At 43.2% G+C, this 20,990-nt stretch overlaps 2 protein-coding genes across 2 annotated transcripts; one reads left to right on the top strand and one right to left on the bottom strand.

The window, feature by feature from the left end:
* Positions 1–286: 286 nt before the first annotated feature.
* On the bottom strand, positions 287–9,089 carry ttbk2b (tau tubulin kinase 2b). Its single transcript, XM_058614189.1, has 15 exons — positions 8,685–9,089; positions 8,120–8,242; positions 7,886–8,033; positions 6,770–6,843; positions 6,517–6,657; positions 6,261–6,365; positions 5,886–5,951; positions 5,702–5,794; positions 5,490–5,615; positions 5,226–5,383; positions 4,828–5,017; positions 4,322–4,536; positions 3,758–4,226; positions 2,069–2,754; positions 287–1,495 (listed from the first exon to the last, which is right to left on the bottom strand). The coding sequence occupies exons 2-15, from the start codon at positions 8,186–8,188 to the stop codon at positions 1,147–1,149; spliced, it is 2,889 nt and encodes a 962-aa protein (XP_058470172.1). The 5' UTR covers positions 8,189–8,242; positions 8,685–9,089; the 3' UTR covers positions 287–1,146.
* Positions 9,090–10,356: 1,267 nt separating this feature from the next.
* mideasa (mitotic deacetylase associated SANT domain protein a) lies at positions 10,357–19,730 on the top strand. The gene is made up of 13 exons (XM_058613880.1): positions 10,357–10,935; positions 11,301–13,016; positions 14,208–14,417; positions 14,912–15,254; positions 15,360–15,426; positions 15,808–15,950; positions 16,059–16,162; positions 16,506–16,581; positions 16,694–16,782; positions 17,238–17,381; positions 17,468–17,590; positions 18,282–18,448; positions 18,682–19,730. Exons 2-13 carry the CDS (start codon positions 11,568–11,570, stop codon positions 18,971–18,973), a joined length of 3,207 nt encoding a protein of 1,068 aa, XP_058469863.1. The 5' UTR covers positions 10,357–10,935; positions 11,301–11,567; the 3' UTR covers positions 18,974–19,730.
* The last annotated feature ends 1,260 nt before the right edge of the window (positions 19,731–20,990 follow it).

The raw sequence follows: 20,990 nt of genomic DNA, 5'->3' as shown, positions 1-20,990 counted from the left end.
TGAGAGTTCATTTTAACTAGAGGGAACACAGAGATGCATGTGGGCTGTCTATCCAGGGTAACAAGGAAACTGCTAATGTCACTTTCTGTTGCCGTGAATGCCACAAACCAAATTCCACTCTGTTGTGTTTGGGTTGTGGCAGAAATCTCAGACATGGTAAAAAAAAAAAAAAACAACCTGTGAGAAAGTGAGGTAATAGCAGTTTCAGGTGAACTAACCCTTACATTGTGATCTAGCATTTATTCAAATGTACCATTTCTTTTAAATAAAATGCAACAACAATAAGTCATGATGAAAAGGTTCCCTCTTTAATCTGCTTTTGTCTCTCGTCCTTTTCCTGGGAAATAAAAATGCACTTTGTTGTGTCTACAGCATATAATGTGGTGTATTTTGATCAGAAGCAGTTGAATAAAAACGCAGATGCTTTAACCGATTGTAAAAAAACAAACAAACAGAAAAATAAACATTTGCAATGATACTCATGCACTTACAATACAATACTGAAGTATGAGTGCACTTACTGTACATTTACATTCTAATATGCTGATGTCGTTCGCGTGGCAAATATAGTCTAGCAAAGTTGACGCGCACTACAACACTGTGATTTGCCAAAATTATGAATTTGTTGGTTATATAGTAGACATGAGCGGTTTTAAAGGAGTGAAGTGCCCTTATCTTGGTATTTTGTTTGTGGTCTTATTTACTATTAGTGTTCTTACAGTGAGCGCATGATTTCTGTTAGTGTACTTCATAATCCTAATAGTACATTATCTACAATTAGCAACATTTTTTTTTTTTTTTTTTACATCCCTCAAGTATTCGTCATGTTTTTGGTCTCATATACAGTACGTAGAGTCTTTGAGGAAAGAATGAGATGAGAGGTAAGAGTTGGCAATCTTCTGTTTTCCCCCCCGCAGGTTTTCTTCACCTTTTTTTGTTTCAACTGCAGTTCATCAAGCGACGTCGTCAAATATTGTGAGAGCCATGTCCAATAGATGAATAAATAAATAAATACAATTTATCATACATTTTACATTACATACAGTACAAGTACATTCCCTCAAGTAAATACTGTATTTACACATGCTATCAGCGGCTGGATGTGAGGCAGCCTCTCGCGTCAGTCTTTTTCTGAGTCAAACGCAGTCATCGAGTACCAGAACCTTTACCTTCATGGATCAGGTGTTTTCCTCTGGAGCTGTGGATCCACTGACCCGGACCCGGACCTGACCCGTCTTGTGGGTGAGTGTGCCGAGGAGGAGGGGACCCGGACAAGCTAGAGGGAGAGCGGCAGCGCCCTGGTAGTGTGCCGCCTTCACGCAGTTCCTGGCGGGAGGGGGAGGAGCTTAGTGAGCGCTGCAGGGAGGAGGAGGAGCTGCGGGGGCGGGGAGGGGGGCTGAAAAGCATCCCACTGCGGTCTTGCATCAGCTGGGTCAGACTGGCCAGGAAGTCTGCGTCACTGGTGCTGCTGGCACGCACTCGTAACCGCCGCCGCCTGGAGGAGAGAGGACACAGAGACATTGTGATTACAAGGCAGTCAAATGTCTCACCCTCCTAGTTCTACAAATCTTAAATCTTGAAAAAGAATTCAAAACATTAATAGAGTTCTAAATCTGTAATCTTTATTATTTATTTGATTGCTTTTCTGTACTTTTACAATCTGCAAATTGTATGCTGCAAGTATTAGGGATTGTAATTTCATTCCTGCATTTATCAGCCTCCGTGGTAAGTGTTCAGCTTCTGAGCTTCTGTCAGAGCTTCATTAAATGACTGCTAATCTAAAATCCTCCTGCTTCAAATACAATTCATTCTGCTGTCCACTACTGTTAAAGTCACACAAAATGAAATTAAACAACTAGAATCACAGTGACCGTCATGTTAGTGACACTGCCTGTGGAATTAAACAGCACTCGACGTTGCCACCACAAACTACAGCTGACAACCATTTAAGTCTCACTTGAAGTCTGAAGAATTAATACATTGATCATTCATCAACTAACAGAAACTGACAAACATTTCTTTCACTAAGTCCCGTTCAAAAAACACCATGACTGTGCAAAGCTCATACCTACTGTCCACACATGGGCGGATGGGCGGTTTTCCAGGGGGCGGCCGAGGCAGAAACCTGCTGGTGAGTTGCTCGGGTATAAACGTGGCACTCACAGGACGTGGAATCTTACTTTTGCTACCTGATGAGGAGGACAAAGAGAGGGGGTCTTCTCCTACACAGTCAGTCCTGGAGCCTCGCTCGGAGGACAGTTTGTCTCTAGGCAGAGTGCAGGGCAAGTTGTCGCAGGACAGAGATGGAGAAGGCGAGTGGGTGGGGGAGCCGGGGACCGGACTGCTCCAGCGGTGACGCCTCTCCATGTTGAGGTCCGGGGGAGCAGTGGCGTCTCGTACCGGGATTCGGCTCAGTTTTGGAGATGAGGAAGAGTCTCTCCTCCTCAGCACAGCTGGGGGTGGAGAGGAGGAAACCGTGACAGTGCTCTCCACAGCGCCTCCCACAGTGTCAGCTTGGGGTTGCTGATTAGGCTCTGAGGAGCGATCAGGCAGACCAGAGTCACTCTCTGGGTCTCTGTCATTGGTCAGGTAAGCTGTGGGGCCTTTGGCTGGACATGGCACCGAAGCTAACTCCAACCTCCCTCTGTCCTTTATGATTTCTTCCGAGAGTCTGTCAGATTTACTACATGGAGCCTCCATTGGAATCGCATCACTCCGCTCTTGTACAGGCGACTGTGGTCCACAGCTGGACGTCTGAGAATCGTATATAAAACATGATGTTAACACTGGCGAGGAAATTGCGAGCTTGAAAGATGTTTTTGAAACAATATAGAAGAGATAACAAGTGAATGATAATGATTTCCTTTACTTTTTAAAACTCATTAAAGAGCGAAGAGATAAAAATATAACCAACACATGTGACCTTAAGGTCCAACATGCGACATTGTTCCTCACAAGATGACAGAAAACAAATATTACCTATGAAAACACACTCATCTGCCAATTCTTCAGGTAAACCTGTTCAACTACTTCTTTAACACCTGCTGGAGTTCAAACCAAGAATCAAAGTGGCAAAGAAAGGTGATTGAAGTGACTTTGCACATGGCACTGTAATTTTCACACATCACTATCTCTAGGGTTTACAATGAAGAGATATCCACTGAGAAGGCTGTTTTCTGGACAAAGACATGCCTTGGAGGACACAGAAAGGCAACAGTAACTCAAATAACTACTGGTGACAACCAAGGTACGTAGAAAACCATCTCTGAATACACAACACAGCAGCAGAAGACCACTCCGAATACACTATTAAATACACATAAAGACTATTCTCCCTCACATTCATGTCTTTTTAACTCCAAGAGTCCATGAGATTTCAGGAGCTCTGCTTGAACAAAACACAGATAGTAACGGGTCTATCTAAGCACGCTTTTGAATCATGGTGCATTAGTTTAATGACGTTGGCCGCCATGATGGCGTTTGTTTTGGTCTGGTCAACTGCGACAACTAGTGAAACTCAAGTATTGCATGAATAATGTCTATAACATTTTTTTTTTTTTTTTTTTTTTCTTAAAGTCATTCCACAAGTGATGTTTTCAAGGTTTATTTGTTAGTGCTTCTTAATATTAATTATTATTATTATTATTATTATTATTATTAATTATAAACATTTTCACCTTCAGATTTATCATTGAAATAGTATGCAACTAAATATGTACTTTCACTTAGTTACAACAAAACACTTGGTCACTCCTACCTGGTCTATCTGGGGTCTCCCCATGATGACAGAGGGCATTTGTCCCAGCATGCCTGGTAGCCTCCTATGGCCCAGTAACCATGTGCCAGGCATAGCCATCTGAGACAGCACAGGGCTGCTTGGTACCGCAGAGGAATGGCCCTCGTGTGGCTGAGAGGAGTGGTTATCAATTTCTGCAGGTATGTGGATGGCCAGCTTGCCCTCCTGCACGGCTTCTGCTGTAGGTTTGCTTCCTCCAGAACCGCTCCCTTGCTCCAGCTCCAGCATCACCCACTCCTGCGAGTCTCCCTCTTGGGGCACAGGACTGAGGTTTACAGCCACATAGCCACTGTTCACTGCACCCTCTTCAGGATCAGGGGTTGCTGTGCCAGATTGGTCCTCATTACAAGATGGCGACGGCTGTCCCTTTAACCTCTCAGTGATGGATTTCTCTCCGACTTGCGAAAGGACTGGACGCTGTTTGCCCAGACTGAAACAAGAAATCATTAAAACGTTACCAAACAGTTCTACCTACTTTTCTCGTTTTTAAATTCAATTTTATTTCTCGTAATTTGTTGTACTAACTAAGCCTCAAGGAAGCGTTCAATGGTGGGCTTGGGTTCGGGTGCGAGCCTCTTTTCAAACGCTAAGCTCTGACTGTGTCTTATCCTCCGGAGCAGCGGTGCCGCCCGATCCAAGAACATGGTTTCCGATCTGACCCGTCTAGGAGAACTCTGCATAGAGCCTGTGTTGGGACTCTGGTTCCCCTGGTTCTGACTGTGTTCATCCTCACTCACCACCTGAAGAAAATGCACAGAAAATGGCTATATATTGTAACTGGTATCCCCATACATTCATTCCTTTAAATGTGCTAAGGTTTCAGGAAGACTGTGGGTGAGAATAGTTGAGCACCTTGTAAGATTCTATTCAAGGTCAAAAAGTTATGATGTCTTTTCCAGCAGAAGAAAAATGTAGACTAGAATTTCGATTTATGTATTAATTTACCTATAGCATGGGGTGTCATTTATGTGCACACATTTATAAAAAAAAATACCACGGCAGTAGTTAGGAACATTTACAGTTGCCCTGACCTTCCTGGTTATCTGCTGAGCTTGTTTATGGTTGCGGTTGCGGTCCATCTCTTCCCATACATCTCCACCTGGGGTGGTCGGCGTGGGGATGGGGGGGCAGTTGTCAGCATCACTGAGGCGCTCCCCTTGCAGGACATCCTCAGTGTTCTCCCGCTGCAGCTCGCCCGGCAGCACTGAAGCATTGGCCATGCTGTGGAGGAGAAAGAAGGTTGTGATGCCACTTCCAGATCACAATTTAGAGCAGTACTTTGAATCTTAAAAATGAAAAAAAAAGCTGCAGATACAGTATTTGTCTGAACACATGTCTAAAAGCATGCCATGATAGTTTACATAGCACAAGTTAAATAGCAACAACAAGCCTAAAGCATTTTAAAATCTAAATGGATAAATGTAAGCACCCCAAGTACGCTGGTGTGAGGCGTGTGAGCTGCTGAGCAGTGGTGGCTGTGGCAGTGATTGTCAGCACATCTTCTGAATCACATTTCTCCCAGTCATAAGGGTCATTCTCCAGCACGCTGTGGCTCTTCATAGCATTCTCAAACACTGACATCAAGAACTGTCACAGACAAAAAGAACACACGGATATCAGCGTTTGACAGCAGGGGAGGAAAAAAAATCAATAAAGGCGGAGATAACAACATAATAAACAAAAGATTACCAACCTGATAATCAGGTTTAGTGAAGTAGTCCAAGGTCAAGATATGATCCAGGAAACCACTGAACTCAGAAGGAAGATGCTTCAGCATGAGCCGATGGTCATATGTGTCTTTAAGATTTCCAACTTGTTCCTGGGGAGAAGTGGAATAGTAAGACTTTCAGTCAACACACACACACAGAACTAACAAAAACTACAAGTAATCATAAAGACACACACTTTGTCTTTAATTTTCCTCCAGGGAAGTTGCCCGACCGTAAACTCAACCAGCATGTAGAAGAGGGACCAGAGGTCATCGTGACGACCCATTTCCTGCAGAGTCAGACACAGAAAGGTGAGGAAGCAAGTAAATTATAAGTGACTTGAACAAACTAGACTGCTGTAATTATGTGTCTCTGGTCACCTTATTCTTATGAGCATTGATTGAAGCATATCGCACAGTTCCCCTGAATCCTGCCACAGGACGAGGCTGAAAGAAAGAAAGAGAGTGAGTAAAATACACAATAATACACTGTGTGTACTTTACAAAAGGTTTGTAGAGACCATCAAGTAACAGCACTGCAATGTACTGTATCTATACACACTGCATCAAAGGAAACAGGATGTAAAGTAGTTTTTTACACTTTGGAGTTATACAAAGACACTGCCCTCCACAGTGGACACATTTTTAAACTGCTTTTTCAGACATGAAGTAATTTACACAGGTTATAATTAACAAATTTACACAGGTTATAATTAACTTAGCAATGCTTTCAAGATGCTGGCACAGAGTACTTACTGGACGGACTTCCTGGTTAGAGTTGGTAAATTGACGGGCCAAACCAAAATCAAGCATATAACAGCATCTGCAGGTACTGGCTAGTCTTCCCATTGCAAAATTAGACTGCACAGATATAAACAGAAACATGTTAAGATTAAACAGTTAACTGACAGTCACATGATGAACCGTGCTATATAAGAAAGTTATAGTTATGTTGGAAAAATCGCAACAACAGAAAACGTATCAACCATAAAAGGGATTGAGGTCAACTTACTGGTTTAATGTCACGGTGCAGGAAGCCAACAGAATGGATGCTCTCAATTGCTTCTAATATCTGCTTGCCAAGTCTCAGAGTTGTAGAGACAGTGAAGGTGCCACGGGTCATGGTTCTGCGCAGATCTGCCAGATTCCTCCCCTTAAGACAGGAAACCATTGTAACATGTCATATCCACGACACAGAATGCTGTGGTGTCAGAAACGAATCAAATACTTAACCAGCATTCTCTGGTTTATAAAAGATTTCCTACCTGGAGTTCCATCACCACATAGTTGAAGCGATCGTTCCTGCCACAGCCCACGAAGCGACAAACGTGGTCTTTGCCTGTCCAGGAAATAAGGTTTATGGATCACACAGGAAATAAAGCCACAATACACAGTTTGTAAATTTCTGTGCATTAAAGATAAAATATCTGTGTGCAAATGTCATAGCTCAGTTGTAATTGATGTTAAATATAAATTCACTCCTGGTATAAATTTCAGTGTTGATAAGATCTCTAATTTGCTCCATAAACATAAGCTCTGAAATTACATAAATAACCCATAAGGACAAACAACATGGAAGCTACTGCAGAGCAGATCATGCAGGTGTTTAATGCAGGGTTTCTGCAGTACTTAAATAGAAAAAAAAAACACATTACATTTCTTATTACTTTTAGCAAATAATCAAAAGTTTTTAATATTAATTTTTAGAGGGGAATTCCAAACTGACCCCGTTTCAGACTAGGAGTCAACCAATATGGGTCCTTCTAAAGCAGAATCTGACATAAAACTCTAGGAATCAGGGCAGCTCATGGTTGATATATGCCAATTAACCTGATTAAATATCAGTGCTGAAAAACTACAAACAATACACAAATGTGTTTAACGTAAACATTTACTATATGATAATACTTTATTGTCAGAACATAAGTGAAATTTGTCTTGCAGCACAGCAGCCTTGTTTGAAAAAACATACGGGGCAGAAAAATTACAGACATAAATACCCAGATATTATTGAACAACACTTCATGGTCTGTGTCGCAAATCTGCATTTTGTATCTACACTGCAGTGCAGTTACATTGTCACATGAACTTTTAGATGAAATGCAGCATTTGTCAGGTTACTAAGATCAAAATTGACTAAAGTCAAGGCAATCAGCAAATGCCAAAACAAATGATTTAGTAAAATAGCAAACATCAGTCCAATTATCAGCAAAACTATCAAGACCATGTTGATAAAGAGTTGTATCTACTGATATCGTGCTGAATAGCCTTGGTATCATTTACTAACACTGATGAACTGTGTCCATATCTGTGCCAACTCAGCAAAACACATTGCAGGAGTTTCTGTGATTTTTCACTGGCAGGATGACAGCATCACTCACCCTGCAGCTTCTTCAGCACAGCTACCTCCATCTTCAGCACCTGCTTGGGTTGCTGCGCTGACTCCACCTTCAAGGCAACAGTGGCCTGGCTCAGCTGATCCAGGACCTCGTAGATCTCCCCAAACCCGCCTCCACCGATCTTCCTCGCCTGGTGTGAAGAAGATGACTCGTTGTCAAGAAGAACGTGCGATCCCGATTTTTGACTCTCTGTGATTTGGTGAAATGACCACTCACCACTTTCCATCTGTCCCTGACCACGTCTGCCACTGACAGGATGTCTGTGTGCTCTGCAGCCCCACTCATCCTGAGTGCTCTCAGCCGCAGCCTGCACCTGGCATCAGCGGCGCAAGACCCTCACTGAAACACCAGAGAACTGATTTAAAAACACTATTGATTTATTTTTTGATTCACACAGTCATACCATACGACTGGGCCTCCCCGTGATTAAAAACATTCCAATTGACTGTAAAGAAACGTGTGAAGAATAACTGAAAGGTTAGCCACACCTCGCGTCTTCAAGTGTCACGGATGACGCTATCCTATGCTACCTAATGGTCAATAACAGCAGCTACTCTTTGGTTATTTCTTGTGTGTTTGAGTGTGTGTCATAATAAAGACCCATATGGTAATAAATGGAGAATGACCGCTCGTTTGAGAGGATTAGTTGTTAAGAAGCTAAACTCGTAAAGTGACCGCAGCAGCAGTGGCAACGGCGGCTCCGGTGGTCCTGTAAACATGCTAACTAGCATGTTTGCTAACGTTGACCGTTGTATATCCACCCTCTCTCGTTCGCTCTTACGTCGCTTCGTTGCGCCAGAGTGGTCGCAGTTAGCGCTCACAGTGTGTCTCCATGCTCCCCGTCTGACAGCTCATTCGAGGCGGTGGCGGCTACTGCGAAGGTAACGGACCATGGCTGGTGTAAGGCAGCTAGCTTGTTAATGGATGCGGAGACTAGAAGATGCCCCGTGCGCTGGTTCACAACAGCAGCGGTGGTGACGTCACGACAGGGAAAGACCAGCAAAGTCCAACCTCCGTCATGAGGAGCAGCATCACTGCACTAAAAAACTCTCTGCATGACACGCGGCGTGACAGGGCACAGTGTTAATAGCACTGTATTATCACCAATACCTTCAGTCATTGCACAAAATGATCAATCAGGGGCCGAGTTGCTTGTTTCACTAAATATCACCTTAACTCTCCTGGAGTCCACACAATGATTAAAGCTCCAGTGTGCTACTTCTGTCACCAAAATGTTGCATTGCTGGCATCACTGCAGAACAAGCAGAGTGATGAATGAAAGACAATAAAGGCACATTTCCACTGCATAGTTCCAGGACCTATAGAACCAAGAACCCATGGCGTGCACAGACATTTGGAAGGGCCGGGGTGGAAATTAAAAGGGAACCCACTGTAGGTTTTATTTATTTGACCTGGTGCAAGAAGCAAGTACATTTACACATATAAGGAATTTGACTTTGTGTTTTGGTGCATTTAAATTTGAATACAAAATATGTACATGTGTATAATAAAATAGTCTTCATCATTGATTAAGATTACAGCTGATGATTCAGAGTGAAATTATAATAATCACAGGTCTACAGAGACATCCTTTACAGCACATCATCACTTTCTATCACGGAGATGGACATTTTATTTGCAGCACTGAATATAATTTCCTCTTAGGACACCCTTTGGAACACTGTCATGTAGAGACAGTAGGGAAGTTCTGATGGGAGCTTTTTTGATTGGAAGGGCACCCATAGGAAACAAAGTTTCAAGGGCATCTTTAAGGGCACTGTGTCAATTTTCTCCACCAGAAAGGCACTCCTTTAGAAACCATCAATTTTTATTTTGCTTTAGAGGCCACAAAGGAACAGCAGCCAGTAGGACACTTCCTTATGTTTACACTATAGAGCCGGGGTGTTAAACTCATTTTAGTTCAGAGGCCACATACAGTGCAATCTGATCTCAAGTGGGCCAGATCAGAAACAGCAGACTAACAGCATCATAACCTACAAACAAGAACTCCAAATTTCCCCCATTGTTTTACATTTAGTATCATTTTACAAAACATTATGAACAACCTGAAATATCTTAAGAAAAATAAATGCAATTTCAATATAATATTATGCCTGTTTACCATGTACGCATGTTACGTTACAACTTAACGTTTGGTTAGTTTCTTCATTGTGAGCTACTGTAAATACATGGTGACCCAACAGGGCTGCTAATGATGTAAATAGAATTTTTTTTATACTTATTGTAGCTTCCAATTTTGCCAGATATTAATAATATTAAGTACAGGACTTTTAAAAATAAAATGTTGGTCTCATTTCAGGAGCTACCGTTGCTTAGGGCCTCCAAAGTCGTGTCTACGGCCCTGCTGCTTCAGTCCACCACAAACGACTGTTTCCGTGAGACGAGCTGAGGCTCCGCTTTCCGGGGCAGCCATGACAGCGAAAACAAACGTACACGGATACAGTGATGGGAGTGGTCAGACAATCGGATTGGATAACAGGATGTGAGTTGAGCTGTTTTGGGGTGAGGCGGTACGTTTAGGGGTGCACAACTTTCTCCGTGTTTGCGCAGTTTTCCTGCGTTTTTACGCTGCGAAGTGACTCGAGTCGACGGACGTGGAGCCGCGGCGAAGTTTGGAGATCAGCGGAAACACCCGTGCGGGCCCGACACGCCGCACAGTTGTCACGCTCTACACCGACTCATGTGCGGTTTACCCGTCGGTGCGGGGCAAAGAAAGTTATGGACATGTTTTCCTGGAAGTGCATAGCTTCACGGACACACCGTGCAGCACCGAAACCGCGGTGTTAAAGCGCGTCTACAGTCTGCGCGGACTTTGGAGTGTCATTTTGTTTTCCTGTGTTGATTGTAAAGCCGCCTGTTCGCCATATTGTGCGCTGTGGAACTCGAGGGAAAGTTGTCAAGAGTTATGACATTTGCTGCGCACTATCCCTTCACGGGGCTGCATGCAGTCGACTTTGATCAAAGTGACTCCATGGAGCAGACCATGGAAAGTCCTGCGCACTAGTGATAAGGTAACTTCGCTCTCTAATCTGCTGTGTTGCCTAACAGTAGCCTGCTCTTCCTTGTTTTTTTCTTTTTTTGAACATAACATCACTGGCTATCGCTCGGGTGATTGCACGAGCCCCTTCGTTTCCTGTATTTCTTGTTATGCCAAATGGCAGCTGAACTGTAAAGCGCCTCCTCATTGCTGCTGGCTGTTTCAAAACTTCAGCCCGTACATGTAAACAAACACGTAACTCTCCTCTGCTTGTGCACAAGTATCTTTATTATTTCTTGGCCATTTGCTTGCTTAGGCCTTAGTTTCCGCTTAGTGGAAAGTTTGCATGCTTGTCCACAAAGAAAAAAAGAGTGTCTAACACCTCCTTTCTCTCACAAGGTCTGGCAGCCAGAAGAGGATGTGAAGAATGGACAACACACCTCAGATTTGACTTGTGAAAGGAGGATTGCATATTCCCCACCCTGCACTTTCCTTTGGGATTTATATTTCCTTCCAAATACCTCTGTATACAAACAAACGTTAAACAAAGAATTTCTCAACCACAGACGGCAGCGATCAGACTTCGACTGCTGAAGCCCAGTTTTCCTCAACACAATAATCATCTTTGTCAGCTCTGGAGTTTTTCCCACATCTTATAATATTATTATGAGTCTCCCTCAAGTTAATGCTGACAAGAGCGGCAAGCACCGGGCTGCAGCCATGAAGGAGACCGTGCAGCATTCAGGGGAGGTTTATTATGGTATGGCGCCTCCTACTTTAGAGTCAAGCCACAGTGACTCTGCGAGCAGCTCTGGAGTTTACAACCCAGAGAAAGGGCCCCAAAGTTTACCACACTACCAACAGGGTGCTCCAGTAAAGTGGATGCCCCAGGACTCCAGCTGGTCTCAGGAAGGCCCTGTGCCAGCCTGGGGGCAAAACTTTGGTCCCTACATGGGTGGAGTAAACGTCAGGGGCCACATGGCATTCCATAAAGGAGTCCATGAAGGTGTAGCTCTGCCAATGGGGGGAGAAAATCCACTACCGGGGTCTGTTGAAGTCTACAGAGAGACCAACCAGGCTCAAGGTCAGGGAAGAGGGCTTGAGTGGGAGCAGCACACCGTGGCTGCAATGCACCAAGCTCAGCTGCAAGCATATCAGCATGGGCATAAAAGTGTGGAGCTCCAGGGCCAGGCCCATGTGCAGCCCCACGCTATGCAGGGGCCAATGCTGCAGCCCTTCCAGACAACGTATAGACCCAATAAGCAGCAGTTCTCATCTGGGTATTACTCTGTGTTTCCAGGAAACAAGGCAATGCCAAGTCTGGCCTACAGTGAGCAACCTAAAACTCAGCAACTGCTGCTGCAGCAACAACAACAGCAGCAGCAGCAGCAACAACAAAAAATGCATCATCACCACCAGCAACAGCAACAACAGCAGCAGCAGCAACTGCAGCAACAGCATCACATTCAGCTGCAGCAGCAGCAGCAGCATTTGCAGCAGCAACAGATCCAACAGCATCAAATGCAACAGCAGCAGCTGCAGCACATGCAGCAGTATCACCAGCAACAGCAGCAGCTGCAGGGGCGGCAGCAACAAATGCAGCAAATGCAACAGCAACAAATGCAACAACAAAACGTGCCACAGCAAGACGCAACGCAACTACAGGTGCAGCCGAAACAGCAGCAGACCCAGAACCTTGCAGCTTATCAGTCTCCTGATTCTTGTCCACCTGATCTGAAAAAGGAAAATGTCATGTCAGTGGAGCTGCAGTCACAAACTTGTGACACGTCTGCTGCACATGAACCGTGTCCTGAAAAGGTCGCCACAGATCCTGCTGAGACCTCAGGTTCACAGGCAGCCGCCCCTCGACGCTCACGTCGCCTCTCTAGAGAAGGACAGTCCCCGTTGGGTCCTCCTACAACAAACATCTGGTCTCAAGGCCCCAAAGAGCCTTTGCTGTCCCAGAATGGCGTAGCGGCCTCACAGAGGGCAGAGGAAAGTCAAGTGACAACAGGAGGGGTCATCCAAATCAGCCGTCGGAGGAGGAGGGCGTCTAAGGAGATCAACTTGGAGACTCTTGCACAGACAGCATCCGAAAGGCAAAAAATCATCAAGGTGAACAAGTCACTCATTTTGTTTACACTGCCCTTTTATTCCCTTTTGTATTTGCAGGCATTTGACAGCAAAACGGCAACGTAAATACTCGCTGTCGCTGTGCCCATGAAAGCAAATGGTTTGATTGGAAAGCAGCTGCATAAAGAGGAAGAAACCCTGTTTCTATGCAGAACTTCCCTGTGGTTTACAAAATCCTCATATTCTGTCTGTTTACTTGATTTCTACAGCGTCGGCCATAGCAGGCTGTACACAGTCCCAATTTTTTTACTGTATATTTTTCATGCACCAAATACTGGTGCAACCGGAAAAACTGCTATTATTGAACTTTTTGAATTTTAGAGATTGCTCTCGTTTTATTGCTGTGAGAAAAGCGACACCTTTAACCTTGTTATTCAGGGTTTATAGCGATTACGTTTTCAGTGGCACACCCTTAGGAACCAGCTATTTTCTTTCTGGCAGCTCAGGTAAACACAAAAAACTAATTTAAGTTGTGTTTTTGTGTATGTTTACTCATCAGAGGGACCTTTTATCACTCTATCCTCGGGGGGGTTACCAGACTTGTTGTAGGTTTTAGTTTCAGAATTTGTACGCTGGATGTACAAGTGGAGGAGCTGCATGTCTGCACACCTCCACATTCCTCAGGCTTTTTCCCAGTCACTCAGCAGAACCAGGGAGGGGCCAAGCTGTCAACCTGCAAAGCTATACTCCTCAACACACCTCAAACAGGTTTAATATTACTGTTAACAATCCAGAGACAGGCATCCTGTGGGTGGCAAACAGCAAATCTCTGGTTCTGCACATAAGATTCACGTGCCTTAACTCCGGCTGGTATGGTAACTGTGCCTGAAGTGTTTTTTTTTTTGTTTTTTTTACAACTCCAGCAGAATTTAGGATCTCTAAAAATATTATCAGCTTGACCAGAAATACCAGAGATGTACAAATGTTTTGGACAGAAGTGTGGCTGTAATAAAACCCAAAACAGTGTAATCCTTGCTGTAGTTTTAGGCTATGAGTTGAATTAGTGTGGAAAAAAATTGCTTTAGGAAAAAGTCTAAAAGTCTGAAAACTAAAAGTAATGTAGTAGTTGATTTAAGTAAGAAGCCCTAATGTGTACTCGCCCCATCTTCTTCTTTTTATCATATCTGACTTCCAGTTGTCCTGTAACATCTTTCGTTTCATTCCTTTTAACAGGAGGACAGTTCAGGCCGACAGACCATGGTGCCCCTGGTCATCCCCGTCTCTGTGCCGGTGCACAAAAGTCAGACCAATCCTCAGGGAGGCTGGGCTCCGGGACGGCCCGGCCCGGCCGAGAGGCCTGCCGGACAGGCCGACCACAAACTGTCTGTCATTGTGGCTCGCCGCCGATCGCTGCGAAACTCGTTGTCTGAGAGTTTCTGTCAGGTTAGTTCTTAAGTGGGAGAGAGATATGCATTGTCGGCTTGTTATTTAAAAAAAAAAAACAACACAACACTTGATTATAGGACACTTAAACACCTCTGCTCACCACTTAAGTGCATCACAGAACTACGGTGGCTTTCACATATCAGAAAGGATGTAAACAACCTCTCGAATCTCTTTCCACGCCCCCCCTTGCCATTGGTTATCATCTGCAAAGTAAGCTCCTGCTTCATAATGTGAAAGTCACTTCATGAAGGGCCGCTGTTACATAACAGCTCAAAATGGCAGCCTCTGAAAAGCTTTTTTCCTCAAGTACATATCAAAGGCAATTTGTAATTTTTAAAGGCAATATAACTTGTACAAACATATTCATGGACCTTTAAATACCTGCTTTCCTTACTGTGATGTTAGCTACACACCAAATGTAAAAATTGCACTTGCTAGAACAGGGTTTGATGACGTTAATATAACATTAACAGCGATGCTCTTTAATCCAGGATGGAGAGAACGATCCGGGGCTGGACGAGGATGGAAAACCCAAATTAAAGCGCCGCCCCCGCCCTGAGCCTCTCATCATCCCTCCGCCTAAACCATCTACCTTCATCCTTCCGTCCATCTACTCCAGCATCACTTCCTACCAGAGCAACCTGCGCTCCCCAGTCCGCATGCCGGACAACCCCCTCACGCTGCCCCCCTACACTCCTCCGCCCATCCTCTCTCCGGTGCGTGAGGGCTCAGGACTCTATTTCTCCACCTTAATGACCAACATGGCTGTGGGCAACCAAATTTTGCCTCCGCCAGCTACGCCCAAGTCAGCAGCACGCAGCCTGTTGCGCTCCAGTAAGTTCTGCTCCTTGCTTTTGGCCTCCTGATTCATTTTATTTACCAAAAAGGAATTCCTCCAAAAATATGTTTTTTTTGGTTTTTTTATGTTTTGTTTTTCAGCAAGTTCAGATATCACGCCCCCGGTCCTGCCATTAATCAGTGATGCCACACCAGTAAGCCTCGAACCGTAAGTACAAGATTTGTTTTGCAGTTCTGAGACAGAAGCGTCCTTTGACAGAACTCTTACAGACGACAAAGACAAGGCAAACGTCATCAAGTGTAAAATAAACAAGTGAAAAGTGCTTGATAAAAGTTCTACAACCTCTACTAATCGATATCTAACCCTTAGACTAATACAATGCAACGTTTTGTTTCACTTTGGGAAGAAGCTCAAATTTAAACAGAGCAATTCATCATTTTAAATTGAAAACGGCACTAACTGTTTTCAGTATAGGAATGTTGTAATCACCCGACTCGACCAACATGCACACCAACAGGTTTTCTGAGCTATTAGATATTTGTCCCAGAAATAACTCTACTCTCTGCTCTTTTTTTTTGCATCTCTCAGACGGATCAACATTGGACAGCATTACCAGGCAGAAATCCCAGTTTTGCAGGATCAACTCTCCTCCCAGTTGGACCAGCACAAGGCCGACTTGGTCTGGACCCCCGTGGACAACTCGCAACTCAAACACGGTCACCAAGAAAGCAGTGCGTATCTCACGTTATGCTCCACCCCACTGACTGTTTAAGTGAGCTTTCAATCAGCTGTTATGCGTTACTTTCTCTCTCTCTCTCTCTCTCCCCCCCCCCCCCCAGTGGGCGATTTGATGAACATGGCGTGCTCCAGTGTGCTCAGAGGGGGAGGAACCAACCAGGAGCTGGTTTTACACTGTTTACATGAATGTGGAGGTGATTTCCTTGTAAGTACTGTAGCTGTATAATCATTCGATTCCTGTGAATGACGGGGGCAGATTCATGTACAGACGTATTTTTATATATATATATATATATATATATATATATATATATATATATATATATATATATATATATGTGTATATATATATATGTGTATATATATATGTGTATATGTGTATGAATGTATATATATATATATATATATGTGTGTATATATGTATGTATATGTATGTATGTATGTATGTATATGTATGTGTGTATATATGTATGTATATGTATGTATGTATGTATATGTATGTGTATATATGTGTATGTTTATGTGAATCCACTTTGCCAATGTTTCAGGAAACTTTGGGACGTTTGATGCTTCAGGACCCGCTCTTCCCCAAAGGCCATCACCTGGCAGAATATCACTACTCAGGCGAGTATTTGCACTCCAGGAAAATGGAATCCATTCCAATTTAAATCACCTCCTTCCTTTTCAGCTTTCAATGTTTCCTCATTCTCGTTACTGCTGACAAATTAAATCTCAGGCTCCGACAGATGGACCGCAGAGGAGAAGCGCTACTTCAATAAAGGGATCTCTGCCTACAGGAAGGACTTCTTTATGGTGCAGAAACTGGTATGCTTGTAAAGTTTTACCCTGTGACAAAAGCAAAGCGTCCTGCGTACAGTAAATCTAAAAATACATTTGAACTCAATCAAAAGAGCCCTGTGTATCCGTATCGGCAAATCTCGTGACATTCTTTTGTAGCGATTAGTGTAATTGCGTTAAACAAACGTGACCTTTTTAAAAACAAAGATTTTCTATCGTTGCTGGGCCTTGACTGCACTTTATCGAATGTGACGACTTATTGGAAACTGTTGGTGATTACAAACAGGAAGAGGCCACTCGTCTTTCAACAAACAAACACACACACACAAGAGAAAACATGAAGAACATCAGAATAAATAATCCACTTCCTCTTTGAGACAATCAGTAATTGTATTTATGGGAAATGTGGTCCTTGTTTTAGAGCCACGGCGTATGTATGAATGAATACTAACAGACAGTAAATGCATGTGTGTGTTCTGAAGGTTCAGACCAAGACTGTGGCACAGTGTGTAGAGTTCTACTATACGTACAAGAAACAGGTGAAGATCGGCCGCAACGGGATTTTAACCTTCGGGCCTCCAGATTCACCAGTGGAGAAACACACGGAGGCCGTGGTGGACGTCAAGGTAGAATCATTCTGTGTGTTTCGGCGTCTGTTGAATGAGGGATTTCAAGCCATAAAAAAAGTGACAAAATAATCTCTTCGTTACAGAGTTCCCAGCAGTCAAAACTGACTGTAGGAGAGACGGACAACAAAATGCACATTTCTTATGAACAGATCAGTGAGAGCAGCCAGAAGGCCAGAGTTGCTCAGTCACTACAGGCACATGACTATGTAAGTACTTCAATTATGGTGATAATGAAGTTTTTATGATAGGCAGTATCAGTAATTGTCATAATATTAATAATAATACACTTCAAAATATGAAATATTGATTTGGAAAATATGAATATGAAGAAAGCAGTTAATTGTTCTCTTCTGTCGATAAACAGAAACATTTCACACGTCCTTCAAAGTGTGTTTACTTAATGCATGAACATCATATTGACATAAACCTATATTGCTAGAAGCTTATTGTTTTTTTAATTGAATTGCACTGCTACCTGCAGTTAGTGATTATCTTAAAGGTCCAATATGTAAGAATTAGTGATATCTAATGGTGAGACCGCAGACCGTCCTTGCACCGAGTGCGTCGGGGAACTACAGTGGCCTTTGCACGCCAGAAAGGAAGTCAAGTGTTTGTTTGTGTCGTAAGCTTCCACTTAAAAAAGGTTTGTTCTAAGGCTATGAAAACCAAACTGTATTTATTTATTTTAAAGTGATTATACACATTTACATTTAGTTTCTTCCTATACACCATGCTCTGGACTTTTCTAAATATCAAATAATGTTGTGATGAATTCAAGTGGATGTTGGGTCCAGTTAATGGTTTGGAAATCTTCCATATATGTCATTTTGTGAAACAGAGATGACAGTAGGAGAGAAATTTTTTTTAAACTGCACATATTCTTCTCTGGTTGTCTAGGCCGGAACCGTGCTGGTGATCAAAGAGCCAGAGATGGCGAACAGGGAGGCTCATCTTCCCTCAGTTGCTCACAGACCTCGGGCTGAGGCCGCGGCAAAGAAGAGCAGAGCACCACCGAAGCCCCCGCAGGATCCAGACGCGGTGTTTCCTTGCAAGAAATGTGGCAGGTACGGCCACGTCGCACCTAGTAGTCAAAGTATCAAGTTTTATCCACCGGTTTCACATGTTCCGTGATTGATTACTGATACGGTTGGACACCTGATCCAAACCTGAGCCTCTAACCTCCCATGACCCCAAATAGACCTCACCAGTTTCACCTAAAGTCTCTACACGACTCCTTTTTTGTAGCAAAGTTGTGTCGAATTTGCATATGTAACGCTGCATGTTCCTTCTACTCCAGGGTGTTTTCTAAAGTGAAGAGTCGGAGCGCCCACATGAAGAGTCACGCCGAGCAGGAGAAGAAGGCCGCAGCGCTGCGCCAGAGGGAGGAAGAGGAGCATGCAGCGGCTCAGGCTCGAGCCAGGAAGGCAGCGGCGGCTGTGGCGGCGGCGGCAGCAGCAGCAGCAGCAGCACAAGCGGCGGCGAGTCATCAGGGAGGAAATGGGAATGGATTGACCGAACACGCAGAGGTCAGCAGCCACGAAGAGTCATCTGCGGGAGAGGACGACGATGGCGACGAAGACTGGCACTGAGAGGCCTGGAAAACAAATGAAAATCAGTGAGACTGATTGATTAATATGCAAGGAAACAAGGGGAGACTGAATCTGAGAGGTAGGAATGAAGCGTACTCAGCGACAGGGAGCAGCACAAGAGAAACAAGTCTTCTCACTCGTCGACTGACTGGACCTGTCGGTTTGACCATGAACTCAGCTTTACTCACCGTTACACCAGGCAGTCACAGTCCCGACTTTACACGTTTGTATCTTTTAAATATTCAGAGAAAAAGTCTATTTTTTTGTAAATGCACTTATTATACTGTATGCTTCTGCTTTTCGCCAACGTTGCCTTTTTTTATATCCATTTACTTAATGGAATATGTCAAAAAAAACAAAAAAAACAAGTTGTACTTTTGTCGAGCGCACTTGGTAGACGATGACGAGTGGAGGTCACTCCAGCAACAAAACCAGATCAAAAAAACAATCTTTCACTTTAAAGACACGGAAACTCTTTTTAAAATAAAGAAGTGTTTGTATTTAATATCTTTTCTCTTGCGGAAACCCTTTTACATTATTACCATCGTGAGTTTTAGGTCGGTTGTATACACACTTTTACAACTAAGGGACTGTTTTTTCCAAAATGAATATGTAAAGAAAAAAAAATTATTATATATATAAGATTGCCATATATTTATGACACTGCATTTTCCAATGATTTTGATAATATAAAAAAAAAAACAATCATGTCAGATGCAATATGACTTGTCAATTGAAAAGTTTATTAAAATCTTAAAAACGGGTTCTTATTTGTCAGTCGTGTGTGGTTGTAAGACTCCTTTGAACCAGCAGGGGGAGGCAGAGGTTAAGTTTTTGTTTGTATTTGGATTACATCAACATCCAGTTGGAGACATTTTATCTCCTCCAATACTTGCCTTTGAAGGAACACGTGCAGCAGCTTGACCAGTAAAATCTAATGTATTGTATTTCGGAGACTCAGCGTGCAACTCGAGCTCTGCTGACCTGTCGTCTTCAAACGCAGTGTGGTGAACAGTTGAGCAGTGATCAGTGGACACATAACTCAGCCATTTGTGCCGGGTAACTAGAGTAAGCGGTGCGGCTCGGTGCCCTCAGGAGATGAGATGCTGAGAGATCACAGAGGACAAAGTGGCCCCGTCTTTGTCCCCCACACTTGTCACTGACAAGTGGGTTCCTGACGGCTCTCCTTTGGTCTCTGCACATGACACGGGACAAAAGAAGGGGGGGGTGGAGTGGCTCAGTGGTTAAGACTGGTACCCTGTGTGCGAAAGACATCATGGTCGCAATGGTCACAAGTTCGACTCCACTCCTGGCTGATTGTACTCAATTCCATTGTAAGTCGCTTTGGATAAAAGCGTCTGCTAAATGACATGTAAAAGGGAAATCCACACATTGATGCTTTATGTGGTCCATGGTTTTTATTCATGTTAAAGGTCCAGTGTGTAACATAAAGGATTACAAGATCAAATGAAGAGTAAACTTAAAATGTTTAATTCACATTCTGTTGGAGGGTTGGATTAAATTTGACACGTTTTTTTGATGTATTTTTCCCACATCTTTTATTCATAAAACTTGTTATAATTGACAGAAACACAGTGAAGAGCAGTGTTGGGCCTTTATTACTTCCTGTGTTGTTGTGGGAATTAGACAAGTATCTTAGATCCATTATCTGATGATCAAATTACACATTTATCTCTGGACATTAGTTAAAAAACTGCATATTTTTTGGGTGAGGGCCTGTTAACCCTTTAACACCTAAGCGTCAAAATGTCGGTCCTTTTTTTTTACCATAAAAGGGCCAGAAGACATGTCAACTTACTGCATGTTAAAATAGTGTATTAACAATTTAAACTGAAGAAAAACTAAAAGTTTTATTTAGAAAAACACTAGATTTTTTGCGTGTTATATTTGAAATATTAACAGTATAACACATATTTAAGATTTTTTTTTTAGTTTTGGTCTCAATGTCCAAAAACTGTATATCCTATACAGGTGTGTTCCATGTTTGAAGTTGGAC

Source organism: Solea solea, chromosome 17 (genome assembly GCF_958295425.1).
Source record: "Solea solea chromosome 17, fSolSol10.1, whole genome shotgun sequence".
In the NCBI taxonomy this organism is placed as follows: Eukaryota; Metazoa; Chordata; class Actinopteri; order Pleuronectiformes; family Soleidae; genus Solea; species Solea solea.
Note: the sequence above shows the minus strand (reverse complement) of the source record. Positions and strands in the feature narration are given on the sequence as shown.